At 42.4% G+C, this 24,486-nt stretch overlaps 1 protein-coding gene across 2 annotated transcripts; it reads left to right on the forward strand.

Annotated features, from left to right (window-relative positions):
- The first annotated feature begins 2,469 nt into the window (after positions 1-2,469).
- On the forward strand, positions 2,470-9,709 carry LOC124127400. Of its 2 annotated transcripts, none has more exons than XM_046490804.2 (2): positions 2,470-2,726; positions 8,442-9,708. In XM_046490804.2, the coding sequence occupies exon 2, from the start codon at positions 8,449-8,451 to the stop codon at positions 9,589-9,591; it is 1,143 nt and encodes a 380-aa protein (XP_046346760.2). In that variant the 5' UTR covers positions 2,470-2,726; positions 8,442-8,448; the 3' UTR covers positions 9,592-9,708. The 2 variants fall into 2 exon arrangements, with proteins under 2 accessions (XP_046346760.2, XP_048240036.1); XM_048384079.1 differs by lacking the exon at positions 2,470-2,726 and adding an exon at positions 5,085-5,649 and having other exon boundaries at positions 8,442-9,709.
- Positions 9,710-24,486: the final 14,777 nt, after the last annotated feature.

Below are 24,486 nucleotides of genomic sequence, written 5' to 3' on the forward strand. Positions count from 1 at the left end.
CGAGAATCGAACCCGGGTGTTCGGCGTGACAAGCGAACGCTTTAACCACTAGGCTATGGGACCGCTCCGGAATTGATGAAACACTTTCCTTGACAGTAGGGAATATCGAAGACTCCAATGAATATTCAGACCATTTAATATCCCACAACTATGTTTAATATTTACAAAGCAATGGGGGCACGGGTGGCCCAGTCGTCTAAGGCGCCGCGATTCGCTGTGGACAGTTGCGTCCCTTGGGCATGCCAGAAACCTATGATTGTGGGTTCGCATCCCGGTTCGCCCCGATTATGTTTCTAGGTTTGTCAGCACCATACACGTGCTCGTGGGTTTCACCGAAGTGGTAAACGTCTGAGACCTGCATCGCTTCGGGCTTTCCTCCCACATTAAGCTGACACGCCGCGATATAACTGGAATACTGTTAAAAGCGGCGTTAAACCCAACTCACTCACTCACTCACTTATATTTCTGTATAACGCCCTGTTATTGCAACTATTATGTAAGTATTACTCCTTTGTAGATCTCACGATACTTCCTACCCTGTCCAAACTTGAATGTCTCTCTAGCTCTGTCAGAAAGTGGCAGGTCACAGGAACAACGTCGTCACGAGCAACACGTGATTTCCGCGAAGTAGTGTGTGTGTTGGTCGGCTGTTACATCCGGGAACCCTTCTGATGTGTATTGTCGACTATTGCACTTAGAAACCCCCCTGATCATACGTCGTTCGTGCATCAGCTATATTGATGTCTATTGTTGCAAATGACATCTCCCTGAATAGATGTGTCCGGTTTAACGAATCGTTCGTACTTAATAGTGTTGCTTTATTCATATATAAAAAGTCAAAATTAGCACCCGTGAAGATCCGGGTTAGAATTGGTCTTCAGCAACCCAGGTGACTAAAGCTTGCCGTAAAAGGCGACTATGCTTGTCGTAAGAGGCGACTGACGGGATCGGGTGGTCAGGCTCACTGACTTGGTTGATGCACGTCATCGTATCCCAGTTGTATAGGTCAATGCTCATGATGTCAATGACTAGATTGTCTGGTCCAGACTTGATTATTTACGGACTGCTGTCATATAGCTGGAATATAGCTGAATGTGGTATTAAACAACAAACAAAAAAGCCGTGTCCGGAGTGACGAGGGTTAACTGTACTTGAATCAGCTATGTCTGTCGGGGAGCCCACATTGATTGCACACATAATGACTGACAATATACCCCCTCATTAAACCGCCACCTCGCGGCATTGTAATGGCAACACAACAATCGCTTTGATCTCAGAGTCTGCAACGCGTGAAGCCACCAAACTGTCTGTTAAACAGCCGCACAATCTCCTTATAAAATAGCCTTTGTTGGTTTATGTCAAATGAAGACGAGCACCTGTATCTATTAATGCTCAAATGAGGACTAGTCTTTTGTGTCGACAAGCGACGCGTTCTTATGGTATTTATTTCAGGATTTGAAGCTGCAAAATATTTACTTGATATCGAATATCACATCTGTGGTTTGGAATACCTGTGTAATATAACCCATTAGCGGTGTCTGCGTGAGGAATTTGGAGTTGTCTCCCCAAACTTGATTGGTTTGTGTTTTGTTTGCGTATACAATGACGTCACAGTTGGATGTACACAATATATTTCATGTGAGTATATTTGCATAGTTTTAATTTCATTTGAATTACATACCAACTTGTGTAAACTTTAAACCGGGGTAGAATAGGTCTTCAGCAACCCATGCTTGCCGTAAAAGGTGACTATGCTTGTCAGACGAGGCGACTAACGGGGTCTGGTGGTCAGGCTCGCTGACTTGGTTGATGCATATCATCGTATTCCAATTGCGTGGATCGATGCTCATGATGTCAATCACTGGCTTATCTGGTCCAGACTCGAGTATTAACAGACCGTCGTCATACACCTGGAATGTTGCTGAGTGCGGCGTTAAACAAAAACAAACAAACTTCATCAAGTGAATGCCTAGTCAGTTCATAGGGTACTATATATATAATTATAAATCATGATGGTAAACAGTGCTAAATATCGCCATCAAATAACCATTTCTTATTTGTTTAAGCACAATTCAAACATGGGTGTATAGTTTCTTTTGCCCGGCAGTTTATTAAAACAATGTACAGCGCGAATTTCTGAATGATTTCGTATACTTCTGGTTTGTACCTAAGAACGTCTTGTACACGATTATATGAAGTTGAGTCTGCATAACTGAAATGTATTGGACAATTGTGTTTGACATTTACAAGGAGAACAAGTTAGCCTTGGCTCTAGAGAGCTTTGCGATCCTTCGGCATACCCAACCTTAATCTCTTTTGCCTATTGTCAACAAGTCACCTTCGATTGTACATACATTGATATACGCACACAAATCCCTGTGACATAATAAATATACAATTAGTCTTTACATAACACCTACAGGTATTTACCTGCGCGTTAACAATGTCAATATCTAGACACAAAGTAAATATACCCCTCACGCTACAATAACTGATCAGCAAACAATTACGACCCTGCTTCTCGCGGTAACTTTACCCATAGCCATTCAAACATTTCGCGAGGAAGGGTCGCGAGAGCTCGGCCACCCTCGTGAGCGTTCTAGCTACCTTGACAGGTTGGGGTAGATCGACGTGCCTGTAGATGGGGAGATAAAACTGGTTACCTGCCTGGTAGATTCACCTACATATTGAACATTTACCTGGTCAAGTACACACAGTAATTACAGGTAAGTAGTACTGAGGATGTCACCCAATTGAGGTATGTTAATGATTGATAGATTCAATATTGTAATGTTGTGCGGTTTGTGTTCAAATAGCTGTAGCGGGACTTGAAATTAGCGATTAGCGGATTGAATAAATAATTAATTATTTAAATGGCCTTCAAATGCACATGCGTTATGTACATTTACCATGCTTAGGAACTAGCTTCTGTACTGGACATTAAACAGTAAATGTGTGCATACCGTTATGACATATTTAATATGGCGACCCAAATAAATATTTAATAATTGTGATGTTGAGATATTACTCATATAGATTCAGTAATTGATATTCATATTTTGACATTCCTTATGAGAATATAAGATTAAAACACTAATCCGTGTGTGTATTATCGATTTCCGACGGCGTCGCATGGGGAGGCAAGGATCTCCTTAGAGGGGATTATTTGGTAGATAAGCAGGCATATCCCACGCCGAGTTGTTCTTTGTTATAAACATGCTTATATTAAAAAACACATAATCAGATCATATAGTGCTGGCTGCACTTGTGTGTTTGCATTGCGAGGGTGTTGACATTGACTGTGACATAAGCTCGCGTCTGGCTGGTAGGTACACTAGACAGTCATCGTCGTGTCTACAGTAGACGGTCATGGTCGTGTCTACACTAGACAGTCATCGTCGTGTCTACAGTAGACGGACGTTGCGTCTATACTAGACTGTTATCGTCGTGTCTATACTAGACGGTTATCGTCTTGTCTACAGTAGACGGACATCGTCATGTCTACAGTAGTGAGTATTAATTTTTACGCCGCTTTTAGCAATATCCCAGCAACATCACGGTTGGGGACACGAGAAATGGGCTTCACACATTGTACAAATGTGGGGAATCGAAACCGAATCTTCGTCGTGACGAGCGAACACTTTAACCATCAGGCTACCCCGCCGCCTCCATGTCTACAGTAGACCGTTATTTTCGTGTCTAAAGTAGACTGTCATCGTTGTGTCTATAGTAGACCGTTATTTTCGTGTCTAAAGTAGACTGTCATCGTCGTGTCTACAGAAGACCGTTATTTTCGTGTCTACAGTAGACTGTCATCGTCGTGTCTACAGTAGACCGTTATTTTCGTGTCTACAGTAGACGATCATCGTCGTGTCTACAGTAGACTGTCATCGTCGTGTCTACAGTGGACCGTCTTATTTGTGTCTACAGTAGACTGTCATCGTCGTGTCTAATGAGCGTATCAGTTGGGTCGCTTTCAATAGTATTTCTGTTAATTCACGGTGTAATACGGGTAAAGCGGGTCCAACTAGCATGGGCTGGCGCTGACAAACCTAGAAACATACCCAGGACCCCAGAGAAATAAATAAAAAAGTCAAACTCAAGTCAAGAATGATTTGTCAAGTCTGGATTGCCTCAGCTAAGGATTGTTCAAGGTTCCATTTGGTGTGTGTGTGTGTGTGTGTGTGTGTGTGTGTGTGTGTGTGTGTGACTAACGGGATCGGGTGGTCAGGCTCGCTGACTTGACTGATACATGTCATCGTATCTCAATTGCGTGGATCGATGCTCATGATGTCAATCACGGGATTGTCTGGTCCAGGCTCGATTATTATCAGACCGTCGTCATGTAGCTGGAGTATTATTGAGTACAGCTTCAACAACAAACAAACATGTATATCACGACGGTGGAGAAAAAACTTAAGAACTACCAGTGGTTGATATCATGAACAACAATCAACACATTGTGTCCACCTGATCCTATTTCGTCGGATTATACGACAAGCATGTGATTCTATCCCGGAACCCCTACGACGTAGAATCTTAACATGTCCATGGTAACCGCATCACTATCAGATAGTGATTCATAAACACATAAGGCATGGTGGGGTAGCCTAGTGATTAAAGCGTTCCCTCGTCACGCAGAAAACCCGGGTTCGATTCCCCTTATGGGTGCCCGTGATATTACTAAAAGCGGCGTAAAATCATACATATTCACTCACTCACTCACTCACTCATAAACACATGCTCATGATAAAGTCGCAATTGTAAAAAGATTTCAAATGATTACGGAATCAATTTTGTCGCTTTTATATAGATGTACGAACACGCTGGCTTGTAACGGGACGGTGGTGTGACCAATTTAAATCTTCGCGGCGTAAAACAATACTCCCTCTTCAGTCGACAAACGCCTCACATCAGTGGGTGTCCGATGTCCATACCCACCCTAGAGCGTGACTAAAACGCGGTATAATTCGTGTGACTGACAAAGATTTGGACGACATAGTCGACCCTGGCCTGGCTGCTTCAGTGTGAATTCAAACCCCGACGGCTGGCGTACTTCGCTGTTCCTTCAAGGTTGTCCTAATTCGATTTTCTCACACCATACAAAGCGCCGTGATATATCAGATTACTCGCTAACCACGGTGTAGACATCCCTCAATGCTCTGCACCAGCAAAAACTACGTTATCATATAGCCTTGCTCTAGATGTCGTGCTTTTTGTACGGAACAAATAGTCGAAAACATTTCTTAATACAACAAACATAATAAATATGTGAATGTCTAAATAAACAAATGCCGAAACGGACATCGCTGAAACAAACAAAAAATAAAAGAAATAAAAAAAACGTTCAAATATGAATATCAATTTAAAACAGGATCGAAGTTTGCCACAGATTTTCTATCGGACCAAATACCGTTAAGATATGATTCTTCATAGTGACATGCACACTAACCCCACGGTAACCTCGGCCCTGGCGGTGTCGGAGTCTAAGCGTGCGATCTTGATAAGAAAGCAGGGGGTATTCTGTCACCCTGTCTCACGCAGTCGCCACCCCTTGTCGCTTGTAACCATAACAACGTGACCAGGTACTCACGAGGATACTGAGATGGCATGGGATGTCAGTAGATGTACCTTCCATGGCAAAAGCAGGTAGTAGAACCATAAATCGTCGGGGTGGGGAGGGAAGAGGGCTGGGGGGAGAGGGTGTACGTGGAACGTGTGTCATGAATGTAAGTTCTAACCCAGACGACAGTCTGTACACATTTGACAGCACGTTGTGTCTATATATACTAATTTTACGTTTATTAAATGCATTATGGAATATGTAAACATGTTTAAATATGTTACGATTAAATCATTATTACCGTTTAAACTACAGAATTATTTGTCAATGTGTCATGACACAGCGGTTTTTGAACTTAATAAATTTACTTAGTTAGATATGTAAATAATTCTTTTTAAATCGTCAGTTTTAATTATCTTCCAGTATTTAACATTATAAGCGGTAAACATTTCTCCTAGTAACGAGCAATGCAATGCGCATGTGACACGATTGATTATTATATATCTATTAAGTACATATGGCTTCATTCGTAGTCATATCTGGCATACGGGGATATGAATTATTTTCAACTAAACATGGAAGTTTTGGGTATCAACAGGTAAGTGTGCTATATTAAAACTCCAAACAGGGTTGCCACATGACTAGTGCCCGCTACATGTACACCGTATGCTAGCCCGAGCTGTGAAACGGTTGTTTGACTTGTAAGCTCGTGTAACGTAAATGTAACGAGACCATTGTGGGGCTATAATCTGGGACCTGTGTAACAATATGAGGTATGGTTTACCTCTGTGGACAAACTGATAGGTAGCATGCATGGGATAGACACACGACTGCGCACTGGTCCATAACTGATTTCTTGTCATACAGCAGACGTATCGGGAATATTATCAATTTCTAAAGAAATGCCGTGTGATTTACTGATCTTCATTGAGGTTAATAAACACGGCAATCTGTGTACACGCAGTGCCATTCATCTAATCTACTAATCTGAACGATACACGATTCTTGGAGCTGGTGTGGCTGTTCATTGATCATGTGTCAAGTTAGGGTTTTAGATATACGACGTATATTTCAGTAGACTGCATGTGTGTTATCTCAGATCGAACCTTTAGTTTTATCAGAATGTTTAAGTGTGCGGCCTAATTAATAAGTAACTGTACTGTTAGACATATTTCATTGTAATCTTTATAAAGGGCCGGTTGCTCTTCACGGAATAAACGTTATCATAAAAAAGTTAGGACGTATGATATCGCCCTGCCTAACGCAACCTCGCTTAGCTGCATGGATGCATTTACACTTTTTTTAATATATATATATATATGGGGTCATTAGGCACAGCGTCAATACAAGGGCAACTTCCTCCTGTACATTGAAAACATTGATTGTGAGTTAAAATTAGTATCATATCTCATAGAAATATGTTGCGTGTTGCTATGTACATTAACTATAAGAGGAGGGCACGGATGGCCGCAATACTGACGTGTGTACCTCTGGCGTGCCAGAAACATATGATACCGGATTCGAATCCCGGTTAGCCCTGATTATGTTTCTAGATTTGTCAGCACCATACCCGTGCTCGTGGGATGCATCAAAGTGGTAAACATCTGAGAACTGCATCGCTTTGGCCTTTCTTCTCACATGAAGCTGACATGCCGTGATATAACTGGAATACTGTTCAAAGCGGCGTTAAACCCATATCACTCTCTAATAATGAGCTTAAGCTTTGCGGATCACCATTTGTAGATTTTACAATAAATTATTTCGTTTTTTTCAAATTAAATTTTGATCTCATTTGAATACAGCTTCTCAAATATGTCTAATGTTACCCGTCTCGTGGTCAATATGTGTGACCAACCATGACATAAGGGACTTTATGGGTGAAAAATCCCATTTTGACTTTTCATTATATTTTAAAGCTATTGTATCTTCGGAATACATTACATACATACATGACATCACACAACTGGACTCATTTTCCGACTTATAACTGTTGTAATAATTGCAGTTTTATAGACTTAATGTCTGATGATTTGAAAGTAGACATACACATATGCTGAAAGGTTTTGAAATAATGTTTTTATTACATTACAAACTAACGAGAGAAAAATAAGATATATTGTACAGGCCCCACACATGGCGATCTTCACTGAAGTAAGTTGACGTCAAACGTCTTTATGACGTCGTAGCACCCGTATCCAAGCACCCATAAGGTCCATTATGTGGGTCACATACGTTATACAAAAAGTACATTTTGACTCCCAACCGAATGAAACTCCAATATAATATTATATTATGTAATATATACATATTACAATGTTTGAAATGCTAAAATATTTAATGATTCTTTAGCCATAATCACAAGAAACCGCAAAACATTTGATGGAACATCTGAAACAATTTAAAAATAAGTAAACCTGAATGGTAAGAGTGAGCTCCTATCATTAGACACATGCGTACATCGTGCCAGTTGATTGTTTATTGAACATGGTGCTCACGCTATCAACCACCGGTTTCCCTAACAGAGGCTCCATCATTTGCGGAACACCGTGATATAACCTTAATAGTTGTTATACATGCCGTCAACGGGATCAACCATTGGTTAGATCAGATTATTTACATGCGACAGTGATACAATCACTCACACTATTACGTATATGTACGTACGTCTTACTACCAATGCTTGGGGCGGTGGCGTAGCCTAGTAGTAAACGCGTGCACCCGTCACACCGAAGACACGGGTTCAACTCCCGGTCTTGGGACAATGTGTGAGGCTCCTTTCTGGTGTCCTCCGCCGTGGTGCTGAACGCGGCGTAAAACCCAACTCCTCACTCACTTCTGATGCGACGCATAACTTTAACTCACTCACACAATTTTTCAGATTCAACATGATGCTTACTTCTGGGGAGAACACGACACGGGAAGATGGCAGCGGTTACAAGTATGACTCGGGCCACCCCGACTTTTACCGATGCCCTGTCTCTACTCCCGCCAACAACAGCAAACGACCATTGGAGGATTATGATCCAATAACAAACACGATAGCACCGGAACTGCATGAAAAGAAGTCGGTGATTGGCTTCTCCCGACCGTCAGTCAGCAGGAACAGAACACGTGACGTCCAGAAACCAATGAGAAAGAACGTTGAGTATTACTTCGTAGACAAACATGTGCAGCAACACGAAGCTAAGCAAACGAACACATTTTGGTTACAGTCACTGTGTGCCCAGCCAGTGACGGAGATTCTTGGGAAGTACAGGCGGAAGTCAGACTTTCAAAGAACTCGGTACATGTGGTCCAAGACGTTCTCGACCCCGGGGGAACGAGCCTTGCTGGAGGCTTGGAGCACCAACACTGGCCCTTCTCACCGTGTTGCCACATCAATGGGGATGAAAGCAGCAGGAAGACAAATATTGACATACTCTAGAGAAATTAAAGTTAGTACCGAACCATCTGTTGTGTCCTCTGCAAAGTCCACGATCTCACGGAGAACGGAAGTAGATGGCAGTGCTGATGAGTTACGTCCACTTCCTAGATCAACATCCGGTTGTGCACGTGATCAATCTAAACGAGCGGCTCGAACTGTTACCCAAGATTCCCCCATGGTCAGAATTGATACTGGTGACGGTGACGACGTTAAGACGTCCAACATGGCGTTGAATGACGGAACAGACGGACTGCCTCAGCTATCAGGTAAACAGAGTCGACGGAAAGGGCAGATTGTTCTTCAACAGCGGAAGTACTTCAGCGGTAACCGGAAGCATCCCGCTATACCTCATGTCCAAACGCTGAATCCAGTCAAAACTGAGGACATTGCTAAAACTCCTGACGTCATTTGTCTCATACCTTCTCAACGGTCTGTGTCACCCTTTGCAACGCCACGTAACATGGTTCAATCACGTGATTCACCTTCACGGGCACGTGAGAGAGTTGGGTCGGCGCACTCAATGTCCGACATTGACAAAACACAGGTGAAGTTTCCGCTTATTGTCAGCACAAGGACTGACACAGGAGCCTCAGAACAGGGATAGAGTCGTTCGTATGCACAACATTTTGCAATCAGAATCACTGATCGTTTACATGTGGATCCTTGTATTTGAGCATTTTCAGACGAAGTGACACCTGCACCAGAGTGTGAATATATGTTGTATAATTTTCAATATATATAATATTGTGCAAATTGGATTCGTTCTTTGTATTCCAATGAAGATTCCCATGAGAGCCACCTATGCTGGTCGCAAGAGGCGACAACTTTAATCCATGGTCAGGCTCAGTGACTTTGATGATAACGTGTCCTCTTACCCCGACGTCTTGGATGCATGTCATAGTATCCCAATTGCGTGGATTGATGCTCATCATATCAATCATCGGTTTGTCTCAGTTGTTTACAGACCCTCATCATAGATCTGGAACATTGCTTAATACGGCCTTACATAAACAAACATACAGACAAATAAATGTTCCTTGTACTGAAACATCAACTTTTTCCAATACATTAATACACGACACACGCATGTTCAATATCTCCAGAGCATTTAGCTGAAATTTCGTTAACCTGTTTTCGTTTTGTTATCAGCTGTTGTATCTGGAGAATGGGTTATACTCGGATCTCAAATTGGATGTAATGAATTAGAAATCTACATACTTTTCTCTCCGTGTACACAGGGGCGCAACCAGGCTAATTATAGGTGTAAGCAAAACCAATGTTACGACGGCGCGATACGGACAGGTTTGGGGTATGCCCCCAAGAATTTTTTAAGTATCAAATACTCTTAAACTAAAAGCTATTTCCTGTATTTTGGGTCGTTTATGTACCAAATATTAGTATTTTATTTATTATTTTTTTATTAGTATAACATACACAGGTGTTTCACCAACACATTTACGACTTTCATTCAAGAAACATCAAAGATGACAAATTAAATTTGAACATTAAAACGAATCGATAATATTACTTTTATGTGTTTTTATGTGTCCATTCGTAGTATGTGATGGTTATTGATATTTTCGGGTTAGAAGTGTAGAGTTTGAATTAATAATTTATTGCAGAGATGGTAAATTGAGATTTACTTATAAAACAAATTATGCTTTTTTTAGGTGTAAAAAATTATGTTTTTTTCTTAGGTGTTAGTAATTGCTTTTCTGCTTCAATGGCAGTTTCGCCTCTGGTATAGTATAAAAACCTATATACTTCTATATACCGGAGTCTATCAGCCATATTGCCTGAAGTCTGTTACACACAATGACCGTATTCCAATATTGAGATTGTTGATATGTGTTGAAAGGTTTATTGGCAATTACGGATATAATGAACTGCTTGGAATATTTGTAATAAGTAACTGTGTTCACAATGATATACGAGGGGGCACGGATTGCCTGGCCGTTCAGCGCGCCGCGATTCCATCGGCGTAAAACCCAACTCACTCACTCTTACGTCATTCCCATGCTCGTGTTTTCACCAAAATGGTAAACGTCTAATTCCTACTGTAACATTATTTGGTATATTCCTCTTTAATTGTTGCACCGAGATCAACTAACATACATTTTAAACCCAACTAGACCACTCACTCCAAAGTCAGGGTGGGTTAGGGATGTTTACAGTCCTCTGCCCCAGCTGTTCCCCTCAGTACACTGACTGGTAGATCAGTATTAATAAGGAAGCCCTGAAGAGCCTTTTACTCCCATGATTCCCCGTCTTGAGTTTAGGGTTCGCAAGAACATTTTAAGGATGCCATTCAGCTTTCATTGAACCTGTTTGAATGTTTCTAACACAAAAGCACCAAACACTGCTGCATTTGGTTTATGGAGGCACGGGTGGCCCAGTCGTCTGCGGCGCTGCGATTCGCTGTGCAGAGTTGCGTCCCTTGGGCACACCAGAAACTTATGAATCCCTGTTCGCACGAATTGTTTCTAGGTTTGTCAGCACCATACCCCTGCTCGTGGGTTTCACCACAGTGATAAACGTCAAAATCTGCATCACTCCGGGCTTTCCTCCCACATTAAGCTGACACGCCGTGATATAACTGGAATAATGTTCACAGCGGCGTTAAACTCACTCACTCCCTCTTCCTTAATCATATACCCGGTTATCTCATATAAAGTATACTTGACTTGACTTTGCATGGGTTTATAATGGGTACCAAACATGGGGCAGGATACGTTCTCCTTTTCGCGAACACCAGGTACCATCACGGTTTGGTAGTGAGTAATAAACACATGCTTATGATTATTCGGAATCGTACGATGTAGTTTGCTTTCGGCAGAGATTATGATTTTCGAAAGGGTTTTGTCGCTTAGTTGAAGTATTCCACGAAACAACAGAAAAATATTTTGGAGAGAGAGAGAGAGAGAGAGAGAGAGAGAGAGAGAGAGAGAGAGGGAGAGAGAGCATTAAAATGCATACAATATAGTACCATACAATACAATTACACGTGAACCTGGAGGAACAGCATTGATGCGTCAACATATACATCACTGCAGACCCCGCACGATCATACTTACACTTGATTTATCACAAACACGGGTAAACACACACACACGCACGCACACACACAGGTCAACACATGATATTATCAGTATTCTAACACGAGTGAGTGTGAGTGAGTATGGTTTAACGCCGCTTTTAGCAATTTTCCAGCAATATCACGGCGCGGGACACCAGAAATGGGCTTGACACATTGTACCCATGTCGGAAATCGAACCCGGGTCTTCGGCGTGACGAGCGAACGCTTTAACCACTAGGCTACCCGACCGCCCCAATTCTAACACGAACAATAACAAGTACATGTTAAAACGATCAAGATCACGTGGCTGATACATGATTAAAACGGTATTACAAAGCCATCAACCCCATGTTGGTCCAAACTGCATTCAAAGCTGTGGTTCTTTGTCATGAAGAAAGAACGAAAACACCTGTATTTGAAAAAAAAACATTTTTTCCACGAATACAGGCTTTTGAGGTCTTTAAGTGACATAAATAACTTAACGCTGCCGAGGAGCCAACGCGCAAACATAACCAACTACATGTTCATTTTTTTAGAATTGAAACAGGCGGTTGCACGTGCAGCTCGAGATGTCATAGGCACAAAACTTGAACTGCACGATGACAATGTGTGTTTGTTTGTTTGTTTGTTGTTTAATGCCGCACTCAGCAGTATTCCAGCTATGCGATGGCGGTCTGGAAATAATCGACTCTGGAACAGACAATCCGGTGATTGATATCATGAGCATCGATCAACCAAGTCAGCGAGCCTGACCGCCCGATCCCGTTAGTCGCCTCTTTTGTTTGTTGGTTGGTTAATGCCGCACTCAGCAATATTTCAGCTGTATGACGGCGGTCTGGAAACAATCCAGACAATCCATTAATTGATATCATGAACATCGATCAACCAAGTCAGCGAGCCTGACCGCCCAATCCCGCTAGTTGCCTCTTTTGTTTGTTGGTTGGTTAATGCCGCACTCAGCAATATTCCAGCTATGTGACGGCGGTCTGGAAATAATCGAGTATCGACCAGACAATCCGGTGATTGATATCATGAGCCTCGATCAACGAAGTCAGCGAGCCTGACCACCCGATCCTGTTATATTAATTAGTCGCCTCTTACGACAAACATGGCTTGCTGAAGACCAATTCTAACCCGGATCTTCACGGGTAACGATGACAATGGAATGGTTCACGTTGATAGGGGGCTTCAGCTATTTGGTGGCATAGTTCGTTAGAAATAACAGTGCATGATTACAACAACAGAGTGACAGCACAATTTTATTTGAAATTGGTGTCTGTGGTATTCACGAAACGCTTCTCAGCTTGAGATAACAGGTATCATATTTTACGGACGCTTCATGAATAAGCCTCTGTACTCTTTTGCTCGCTCAACGAGTATGTGCACGAGACAAATATGGTCGTCAGGCGACACTTCCATCCTTGAGCAATTGTAGGGTGGAGATTATCGTGGATAATCGAGGCTGGCACTATACACGTGTAACTCGGAAATGTCCGTGATTATGATAACTAAAACACAATTAACAATCAGTCTAGGCACGAGCCTATTATTTCATTGATTTAATTGATATTGGAAAACAACTTCCAAATTATATTATTTCATTATCTTCCAGTCCCCGTGCGAAGTGATCTCGTGCTAAACAGCTGGGAAATCCCAGCAGAGCTGTCGACTTAACATGTACTCAACCGAGTAGATCACGGTGACGCAACGCAAATACAACCTGAAACAAGTCTACAAGAGGTTTTCATAATGACTGGGGTAAATACCCCATACTTAAAATTGAAAAAAAGAGCAAAAGATATTAACAAACAAGTAAGTGGATGGGTGAATGTCATGCAAATTTGAACAGTTCGCAGTTATACAATTGTTGCGAACTCTGTATGCCTGCATATGTTCAAAGCCTTCAATGTGCTATTTTCCTAATTTGAGTAAAGAATTATAAAGGATTTTGTTTTGCGTAATTTGTGTGGAGGGATCTGGTAAAACATGGATTACAGTGAAATCTTCAAATCAATACCATTTCTGCCCGCGGTACAACTTGGTGGCGGAATCTGCCAAGTTGACTGAAAGACTCATGAACACTGTTGCGCTGAAGTGGCAGTAAAATATGAACGCTTTACGAGGATAGCAACGGTGTAGCAGCAAACAGGTCAGCTCACTCGTGTGTGAGAGTAGATCTGAATTACTCTTGAAGTGTGAGGATTGTTATTGTCTAGCTCCACTCTCCTACCCAGAGTTCCATGCGGCCGGCAGCCAGCCAGCATAGTACCTCTGCTACAGGCCAGCGCCATGTGAAGATCTTTCACAGTCCATTCAAGATATTGCACATGCTTTTCATCCGTTTCATGTTTGACAAGTCTACCATTTCACATACAAATGTCAAAGAATGATTACGGTTAATTAAGAAAGTATCCTAAAACGTGAAAATCTACTTGTTTTTGCTGAGTTATCCTTTGTTTACATTGGTTGTACGGCTCCACGTGCTGTTATCGAAGGCCAACGGAGAGCTAGCGATACGGTCACTTTGATGTAGTTGCATATCTATATAAGTATGCGAAACAATATGTAAAGCGCCCCCAAACACTTGCATTCGTCCGTTCTGTACTGATTTCTGAAAAAGCTCGTTTGTTTACAAACAAGAGAAAAGTCCAACCATGTGATATGCAAATTAGCCTGTGGCAGTGGTGTTATGCTGAGTCACCACTGCGCCGGAGTGTGGTCAAGCTCAAGAGCGAAAATAGACCAAACCAAGTTTGTAATGCAAGAGATTGGGATAGTAACGTCACCAAAAACCAAGTTAGAATTGGTCCCAAATAGTCAACCGGTGCTGGTCTAGGAGGCGACATAATTATGTTAAAGAGGGGTATCCACCTGGCAGTAGACCCGTGAAGATCCGGGGTAAAATAGGTCCTAGGTATTCAGCATCCCATGCTTGCCGTAAAAGGCGACTATGTTTGTCGTAAGGGGCGACTAACGGGATCGGGTGATCAGGCTCGCTGACTTGGTTGATGCATGTCATCGATCCCCATTGCGTGGATCGGTGCTCATGATGTCAATCACCGGATTGTCTGGTCCAGACTCGATTATTTACACACCGCCGTCATAAAGCTGGAATTTTGCTGGAGTGCGGCCTTAAACAACAAACAAAAAAAGATGCAACACTCTGGCAGCAACTTTTACTTTCAATAATGTCACACACTGTGAACGATAGCACTGGCCCTCACTTTATTAACTTGCACCTATTCCTCTACTCGTATCGTCACAACCTTTACACACACACGCACGCAAGCACGCACGCACGCACGCACGCACGTACACGGGTTATATACACGCCGCGCCATGGTACAGAATATTGCAGACTGCGGGTAAAACAACATACTGTCACTCACTGCCTCATTAGTTAATTAATTCAATCATTCATTTACTCGTTCGGTCACTTACACACATTCCCTCATTAACAACTACTTGGTGACGAGCACACAGGTTCACTCACTAAAATGTCACCAACATGGGTTCTCGCTCTCTCACCCTTCATACAAATACCAGACTGCAATGGAAATGTCAGTCTAACAATCAAAGTTAATACTGTAGGGGTATATTGAATCATCTCAATTCCAACCGACACACCCTACAAGTGAACTAAACAGTTTTGATATTCGAGCTAAAAAGTAAACAATTAGTTTGCCAGATACTATTTATACCGGTAATTCCATGTACCCGACAGAAAAGGCATTCGTGGTTAAATAGGTTCGATAATATAGAATATAATCTATGGGATAATCTCCTTGATAGCTATACAGCATGACCCCAACATACACCTTCGTAACCAAAACCCTTTATGAGAAATTATGAAAGGAAAGTATGAATTACCCATTGTATAAAAACCAATAATCCAATGTAAGCAGCTCGGCAAATCTCAGTCGCCAATCAGCGCAATATTTACGCAATATGCAATTACCGCTCCCCTGACCGACGTGGTAAACGAAATTTGAAAATTAATTACAAGACCAAGTCTTTGACACTTTTGATTAACATCAATGTAAAGGCGTTCCACAGTCAGTATATATATTAACTTCCCGACAAAAGCTGAGTGCTGTATTGCCTCAATGAAAGGACGGTCTGTGTGTAAGGCACAGGACGTCTTTGAGCGGTTCTGAAAAGGTATTGAGCATGGCGACCCGCCTTGACATCCGGCCAACCAGAAGGATTATCCCCAGAGGGTCAGTTACGAATAGATGTGGGAATGACCACTGTGGCGGGCTGGTCAGATTGAGCCTTCCTGATTTAGTTGTGGAGAGGCTGAGGTGGAGGCTAAAAGAGTTGAGAGTATACGTTGAACTGATGACGGAGAACATGGACTATCATCGGCCTAAGAATCACCGGACTCTTGAGGTTGAGTATCGTCGGCTGCGTCGTCAGCTCCACCAGACAGCAGACGATAAAATATTCAAGCGGTTTCCGAAATCGGACCGAAAAAGTGAGCAGACGACACAGCCGTTTGTGGATTTGAGAACTGGATCGTCTTTCGTGGGAAAGAGGCAGAAAGACAGGCAGTTTGGAGGTACGACTCACGGTGGTAATAAGAAAGAGACTGGTGCCAAAGGTCTTAATGTCAGACCGGGAGATTTGTACAAGTGTGCCGGAGAGGTTGTAAGAAAAGAGAAACTAAGATTCGCTAACAATGATCTCATACCTACTAAAATGTTTGATGTCGGACAATCGGTGTTACGTACAGATTTGATAACAGTGAATTCCACCAAGGAATGTCACGATGTTGCTGATGTGAGCCCAGATCAGATGTACTGCCAGTCAGTCGACACAGCCAGTGACACCTTCTCGACAAGCTCAACGCGAGAAAGCAGCACCAAGTCCAACTCCAAAGGTCGCAGGGTACGGTTTGCACCGGAAGTGAATTTCATGACCCTACCCCAGGAAAGGAAGCCGTCTGCTTGTTTGAAGGGACCTAGAAAATTGTTGAGTGTTAGAATCACGAGCGTTTCAGCCAACTATTACATCGATGAACCTAAACTGTTTTACACAACTCGAGCAATGGCGCTTGTGCCGACACAAACTAAAGGCTAGTGACAGTACAATGTAAAGATGTCCTGTTTTCGTTCAGTGACCTTTTCTTCCACTGGAACTCCAGTGACATTATCGTATACTCCAGTCACAGTGCTTGAAGTCTGCCACACACAATGCCGATATATGAATATTGTGATTGTTGATAGGTATTCAAGGTTTATTGGCAAATGCGGACAAAAGGAACTGCATGGAACGTTTGTAAGAAGTTATTCTATTCACAGTGATATAACTATATTTGGCGGCGGGGGGTTGCGTCTCTTGGGCACAGCCAGAAACTTATATTTGCGCTTTCGAATCTCGGTTCGTCCCAATTAGGTTTCTAGAGGATGTCAGCACCATACCCGTGCTCGTGGGACTCATCAAGGTGGTAAACATTTAAGAACTGCATAACTTTGGGCTTTCCTCCCACATTAAGCAGGCACGCTTTGATATAACTGGAATACTTTTAAAAGCGGCGTTACACCCAACTATACATGTATGATAAACCGAGGTTGCTCTTCGATATATCCGAGGAAATCAGATATGTCCATCCTTGTGTCGTTTCTAGATAAAGTCATGTATAAAGTCATGTACGCGTATCTTCATAAAAGTACCATTCATCCATTGATGCATATATACGCTACAGGCATAGGATTGTTTAGTAGTTTGTACATACGGGGCGACGTGTCGTATACAATCTATTTCATGTCACATATCTTAACGTGTGAACAGGCATACTTTTGTTGTGAGTGGTTGACAGTAGAAAGTCTGTTGTTGTATGCGACAAATTGTTTGATATTAACACTGCAACATATGACTGCGACCCGTTTCTCCATCTCTAGTGTATCCGTTGTATTAAAGTGAATTTGACTTAATTTCCAATTCAGCGTGTTTGTTGTTTAACGTTGCAATATTCCAGCTATATGGTGGCTGTCTGTAAATAACAATCCAGTGATTGACATCATGAGCATTGAAGTTTGCAATTGGGATACGATGACACGCATCAACCAAGTCACTGAGCCTGACCACTCGATCCCGTTAGTCGCCTCTTGCGACAGGCATGGGCTGGTGAAGACAAATTCTAACCCGGATCTTCACGGGGCTAAGCGTGTTTAATCAATAGATGCACTGTATACTAAGTATTTATTTCAAGCGAGGGCACGCGGCATCTCAGCTGTACACATGCATCTCACTACTGTTACCCACTACACGATATACGCAGTGGTATCTCATTCAACTTCAAGTCACGATAGGGGCACGGGTGGGCGAGTCGTCTGAGGCGCTGTGCAGAGTTGCGTTCTTTGGGCACACCAGAAACCTATGATTGTGGGTTCGGATCCCGGTTCGCCCAGATTATGTTTCTAGGTTTGTCAGCACCATACCCGTGCTCCTAGGTTTCATCGAAGTGGTAAACGTCTGAGACCTGCATCACTTCGGGCTTTCCTCCCACATTAAGCTGACACGCCGCGATATAACTGGAATACTGTTAAAAGCGGCGTTAAACCCAACTCACTCACTCAAGTCACGATATGGCTGAAATATTGCCGATGTGACTTTAAATATTAGCTCACTCATTCAACTTCAGATAAACAACCACTTAGAGGTTTGTCTTCTTACAGTTTGTGCCTTGTGAGAGGATAAGTGAGTGAATGATGCGCTACGCTGCAGTCAGTTATATTACAGTTACACCACGGCGATATAAAAGTTACATAGTCCGAGCCAGAGGAAGCAATGGTGTATAGCATGAGCATCAATCAAGACATTCAGCCAGGTCACATAGACACCCAATTCTCATCAAGCAAGGCATTCAGCCAGGTCACACAGACACCCAATTCTCATCAAGCAAGGCATTCAGCCAGGTCACATAGACACCCAATTCTCATCCATCAAGACATTCAGCCAGGTCACATAGACACCCAATTATCATCAAGCAAGGCATTCAGCCAGGTCACATAGACACCCAATTCTCATCAAGCAAGGCATTCAGCCAGGTCACACAGACACCCAGTTCTCATCCATCAAGGCATTCAGCCAGGTCACACAGACACCCAGTTCTCATCCATCAAGGCATTCAGCCAGGTCACACAGACACCCAGTTCTCATCAAGCAAGGCATTCAGCCAGGTCACACAGACACCCAGTTCTCATCAATCAAGGCATTCAGCCAGGTCAGACAGACACCCAATTCTCATCAATTAAGAAATTCAGCCAGGTCACACAGACACCCAATTCTCATTAATCAAGGCATTCAGCCAGCTCACATAGACACCCAATTCTCATTAGTCAAGGCATTCAGCCAGGTCACACAGACACCCAGTTCTCATCAAGCAAGGCATTCAGCCAGGTCACATAGACACCCAATTCTCATCAAGCAAGGCATTCAGCCAGGTCACACAGACACCCAGTTCTCATCAAGCAAGGCATTCAGCCAGGTCACATAGACACCCAATTCTCATTAGTCAAGGCATTCAGCCAGCTCACATAGACACCCAATTCTCATTCTCATATTCGATTTTCGATTCAAATTCAAAAACGGTTTTCGAGTGTTTTGAAGATTCGATTTGAGAGAGAGTAAGGGAGAAGAGCATTGATTAACAAAGCTGCAGTCTCATTTATCTCATTAATCTCCATTTTTGAATTATCATTAATTTGGTGTAACAGGATTAGCTTAATTCCTGTGATTAATAAAACATATGGACAACGCTTTTTGTTCGCATGGGTATAATCTTTTACATCCCTCGCCGCGGGACATAAACATGTAGCAGGATTAATATTGTACAAACTGAACTCAGCGTACAAGCCTGGCGTGAGACATGACATCTGCCGTCACGTAAAGTTAACGTTTTTTTGTACCCCTGTAAACAAACAAGCACGCATCATATTGACTGTACAGAGGGGGTACAGGTGGGCCAGTCGTGTAAGGCACCGCGATTTGCTCTGCAGAGTTGCGTCGCTTGGGCACGCCCGAATCCAATGATTGTGGGTTCGAATCCCGGTTCGTCGTGATTATGTTACTGGGCTTGTCCGCACCATTACCGTGCTCGTGGGTTTCACCAAAGTGGTAAACGTCTGAGATCTGCATCCCTTCGCCCTTTCCATCCACATCAAGCAACCACGCCATGATATAACTGGAATACTGTTCAAAACTCACTCAATATTAGACTTTCGTTTTGTATAAAAAGATGGAAGTACTTTCATATTCAATTTAGTAAATGAAGTTCAATATTATTCGTGGTATTTGAATGATGTTGTTTCCAACTTCATATAACTTATTTTGTCATATCTCAAAGCACATCTCTTAAAACACAAGGCCAATGCGTTTAGGGACTAGTGAGATATCTTAAGGGCTAGTTGTGACCACAAGTGGTCACTAGCCGTCATGACTACAGTACATACATTATCAAGTTGCATTGTCTGTCTTTGTGAAAATAATATGTAAAAACATGTCAATAAAAGTTCAGGCTAATTTAGCAATAAAATGCGGAGTCAACAAAACAGGTTATAATCTAGATGAATGAGTGATCTTCTGGGGAAAGTATAAAAATATGAATATTCATGTTATGTTATGTATCTAACTTTGTGTCAACATTGATTGATAATTGAAAGAACTCACAATATGTTTCCATGGCGAATATCAGGAATAGAGTACTTGTAAAGCCAGTAGTTCAAGGAATCCTTAACTCTGCAGTATGATGTCTGCACCCTGATGTGTGAATGTTATTACTAACGCTCAACATGCAACACTAACGACACTTTATCGTGAGAACAATGACTAATTGTCGGGAGCATGTCACTGACGTCACCTGACAGAATTGCGTACTATGTTAACACCTATTACAACAGTATTCTGTAAGCCGTCTTCTACCCCTGGGACACATAGGTAGCGACAGCACGGTTGCAGTTTTATCCGGACAATGATGCTGAATGATGTATATTGATTTCGGCGTTACTTAAACAGCAACAAATAATTCCACGGGGAACTGATATATCATCTGGACTGTCAACCTGCTTTGTATGTTGATTAACGCACACTCAGCAATATCTGAGCTATATGACAACGGCCTGTAAATTACCCAGTCTGGACGACAAAAAAATGTGATATTATGGGCGACGTTACACGCCGTCAGGGAAGGTGTCAGGCAATCTACCACGTCACCGAGTTTGTCAAGTCTTTCCATTAAGTCGCTTCACACAGCAAGCATCGGTTACTGGGGACCAATTCTACCCGTATTCCACAAGAGGTAGAGAAGCTATTACTGTGATACTGCAATCGTAAGGAAATAAAACGTCCATGTTGATATCGGCGTAGAAGACGTTGATGTGAACAAAGACGTAGTAGATGTCATGGTATTATATTCTGCCAGATGGAATTCATACAAGATAAATGCGACCTTCGTTGTTCAATACGATTACGAGTTAAGTGTCCTTTCAGAGACTGGATTGTGTGGGAATTTGCGCGAGAGACGTCATGCAGCGCCTTAAGCGTTGACGAGCAATTACCTCCTCACAGGTAAGAGGATTCGGCGATGTCCGTGAAAACATCACCTTTGTGACAGCGCAGTGTGTGGAGTTAGTAAGAGCGGGTCGTTTGCGATAGTTGTGTCACATTTCTTTACGGCACAGACTGAACGATGGCGGAAACAGTGGTCCATGATGTGAATTTTCGGTGCGTTGTGTATTGGGGAGATAATGAAGTGTGAAATTCTCATTTTTCAAAGGAGCTCAGATCTGAAACATTCCTAAATCAATCTGATATTGCAACGACGATAATGAGACAGAGAAACACTCCCAAGTGTAACTGGGACTAACACTTGTCTCGTCCAGACCTTCTTCCACTCTGAAGTCGCCAACATTCGAGTGACCCGTCAATGCTGCACCAACTAGATTTATTGCCACTGCTGGATGAGACAAATTGCCCTAAAAAAGAGCAAATTTAAAGGATTTATAATGGACTGTTGACAATCCTGCTTGTCGTTTATTGTGGAGTTAAACACGAAGGAGTACATTCTACACATGATACATGAAAGTGTTACGGCCAGGTCAGTAATTCGTTAATCTGTACTAGGGACAACGTGACGGCCACATATCCTATTTTCTGCACGACTGATGTCAATCGTTGGCAGGATTCTAAAGGCGTCTCAGGCACTTCAGATTATCCTATGTAAGCAGGGGCATGCGATTACTCTCCGTTGAAGGACATTATTCTGAAAACAGCGTCGTCGGCTGATTGTGTGGTTAAACTATCGGACAAACATGGATATGTGATGTGACAATGCCAGCCAACATGAATCACCGCAAGATACAAAGGCAGTCTAGCGTCGGTGAATTTTCTGAGGTTGTTCGCCCACGTATTTTGAAGCGAGCCAATTCGGTGTCGTCTGTTGCAAGTGTGGCCTCGTGGCAGACCACAGTGTCTTTGAACAGACGAGATTCGACGACCTTGAGAACTGTTGTCACTCCCCTGGTTCATCTTCCAGGTCATCGTAAAGTAGCACTTCCGGTGAACAGGAAGATGTCACTTCCGGTGATAACGCCAAATCATGAAAAGCTGCAGAGGGACTTTTACCAACTGAAGCATAGCATGAACGTACTGCAGGCGAGTGACGACGCCAGGAGAGTTAAAAGCATGAAGGCAACACAGGAGGACTATCAATCCAATCATTTTACGGACTATCTGCAAAGACTTAAACTGAAAGACGAACTACCCTGGAAGACAGAGGGGCAGGGTCAGAAGGTAAAGATTGAGAAAAATAAACACCAAAATAAGAAGGTCTACTTCCACTTCGACCTTGACTGATGTGCAGTGGCAATTTCCAATGTGGTGGAATTACATATGTTTGTGGAGAAGACCGCGACCCTTTGTACTGCAGAGTCACAATACCCAGAGACACTTGAATACATGTTGATACAATGATGTGACGTTACTGGACAATGTTATATGTGAGAATCAATGTTTCGGATCGATGGGTACCACGTTTGTATTCTAAAGCAATAAATGTTTCAGGTTCATTTTTTTTATACGTTGACGTCAGCCATTATTATGTTTCGTGACAATATATTTATCCAGTCTGTATACACAAATTCAGATGTGAAGATCCGGGGTAGAATAGGTCGCCAGCAACCCATGCTTGCCGTAAAAGGTGACTATGCTTGCCGTAAAAGGCGACTAACGGGTCGGGTTGTCAGGCTCGCTGACTTGGTTAATGCATATCACTGTACTCCAGTTGCGTGGATCGACGCTCATGATGTCAATCAGCTGATTGTCTGGTCCAGATTCGTTAATTTACAGACCGCCATCATAGAGCTGGAATATTTCTGAGTGCGCCACTAAACAGCAAACAAATCAACAAAGATGCAACACTCCGAATGCGAATATTTAGCGCAATAGATAATGAATTAACTTACCGTCAGGTCTATTCATTTCGGATAATATTTCTAGATACATTTAAATAAAGATATAATTCTGATACATTTTCTTCTGCCTTAACGTTTCCAAATTGCTCGACATTGTACGATTTTATATGAAGTTAATTGACAAGGTAAAGAATTGTTTTCATCTGAAGGTTTACTTAAATAGCAGCTATCTCTTTGATGAGGTCCGTCCGGTGGGAATATGAAGGAAACAATGGCGAAGGTTGTGTCACCTCGGATTCTTAAAAGCATAACTGACAAATGGCGTTATATAAATATTTATTTGTATCGTTATACGAGAGCGTACTATGTGTTCCGCACACTGCAATAAAGCTCTCATCGTAGATACTCATAGCTCTTAGAAATTACGTTGAGAAGGGGTGGTGGGGTAGCCTAGTGGCTAAATCGTTCGCGTGTCACGCCGTTCAATTCCCCCCATGGGTACAATGTGTGATGCTCGTTTTTGGTGTCCACCGCCGTCAAATTGCTGGATTGCTGCCGAAAGCGGCATAAAACGATACTCACTGACTATCCTGCAGAAACACTATCCCGGGACACATATATAGTGATATATTCTAATCATTCCATGGTAATGTAAGAGGATAGGATGTGTGCCTTGGCTAATAGTTCATGTTGATGCTCATGACATCAACCACTGATTTGTCGCTAGCATACTCGACTATTCACATTCAGACATGGTATAGCTGGAACATTGCTGACTCACACACTCACTTCCACTCCAGGCATGGAATATATTTACATAATTAATACGATGTTTAAAGAAAATTAATTATTTAGTTAATTAAGAAACATGCCTTTAATCAATGTATAACAATACAATGTCCTCATCAACCATATATGTTTCTGTTGATATAAACGCGCATTATTACTTATCCACGTTATCAGATCCAGTCTAGTGCAAACAATAGGATTGCTGATTGCAATCATCCCC

Source organism: Haliotis rufescens, unplaced genomic scaffold, assembly GCF_023055435.1.
Source record: "Haliotis rufescens isolate VD_foot unplaced genomic scaffold, xgHalRufe1.0.p SCAF_5, whole genome shotgun sequence".
Classification (NCBI taxonomy): Eukaryota; Metazoa; Mollusca; class Gastropoda; order Lepetellida; family Haliotidae; genus Haliotis; species Haliotis rufescens.

Coding starts and splice junctions, on each gene's coding strand:
- LOC124127400 (XM_048384079.1), top strand. CDS start 5,606: ATGGCATGGGATGTCAGTAGATGTACCTTCCATGGCAAAAGCAG. Junction 5,650..8,441: donor ACCTTCCATGGCAAAAGCAG/GTAGTAGAACCA, acceptor ACAATTTTTCAG/ATTCAACATGATGCTTACTT.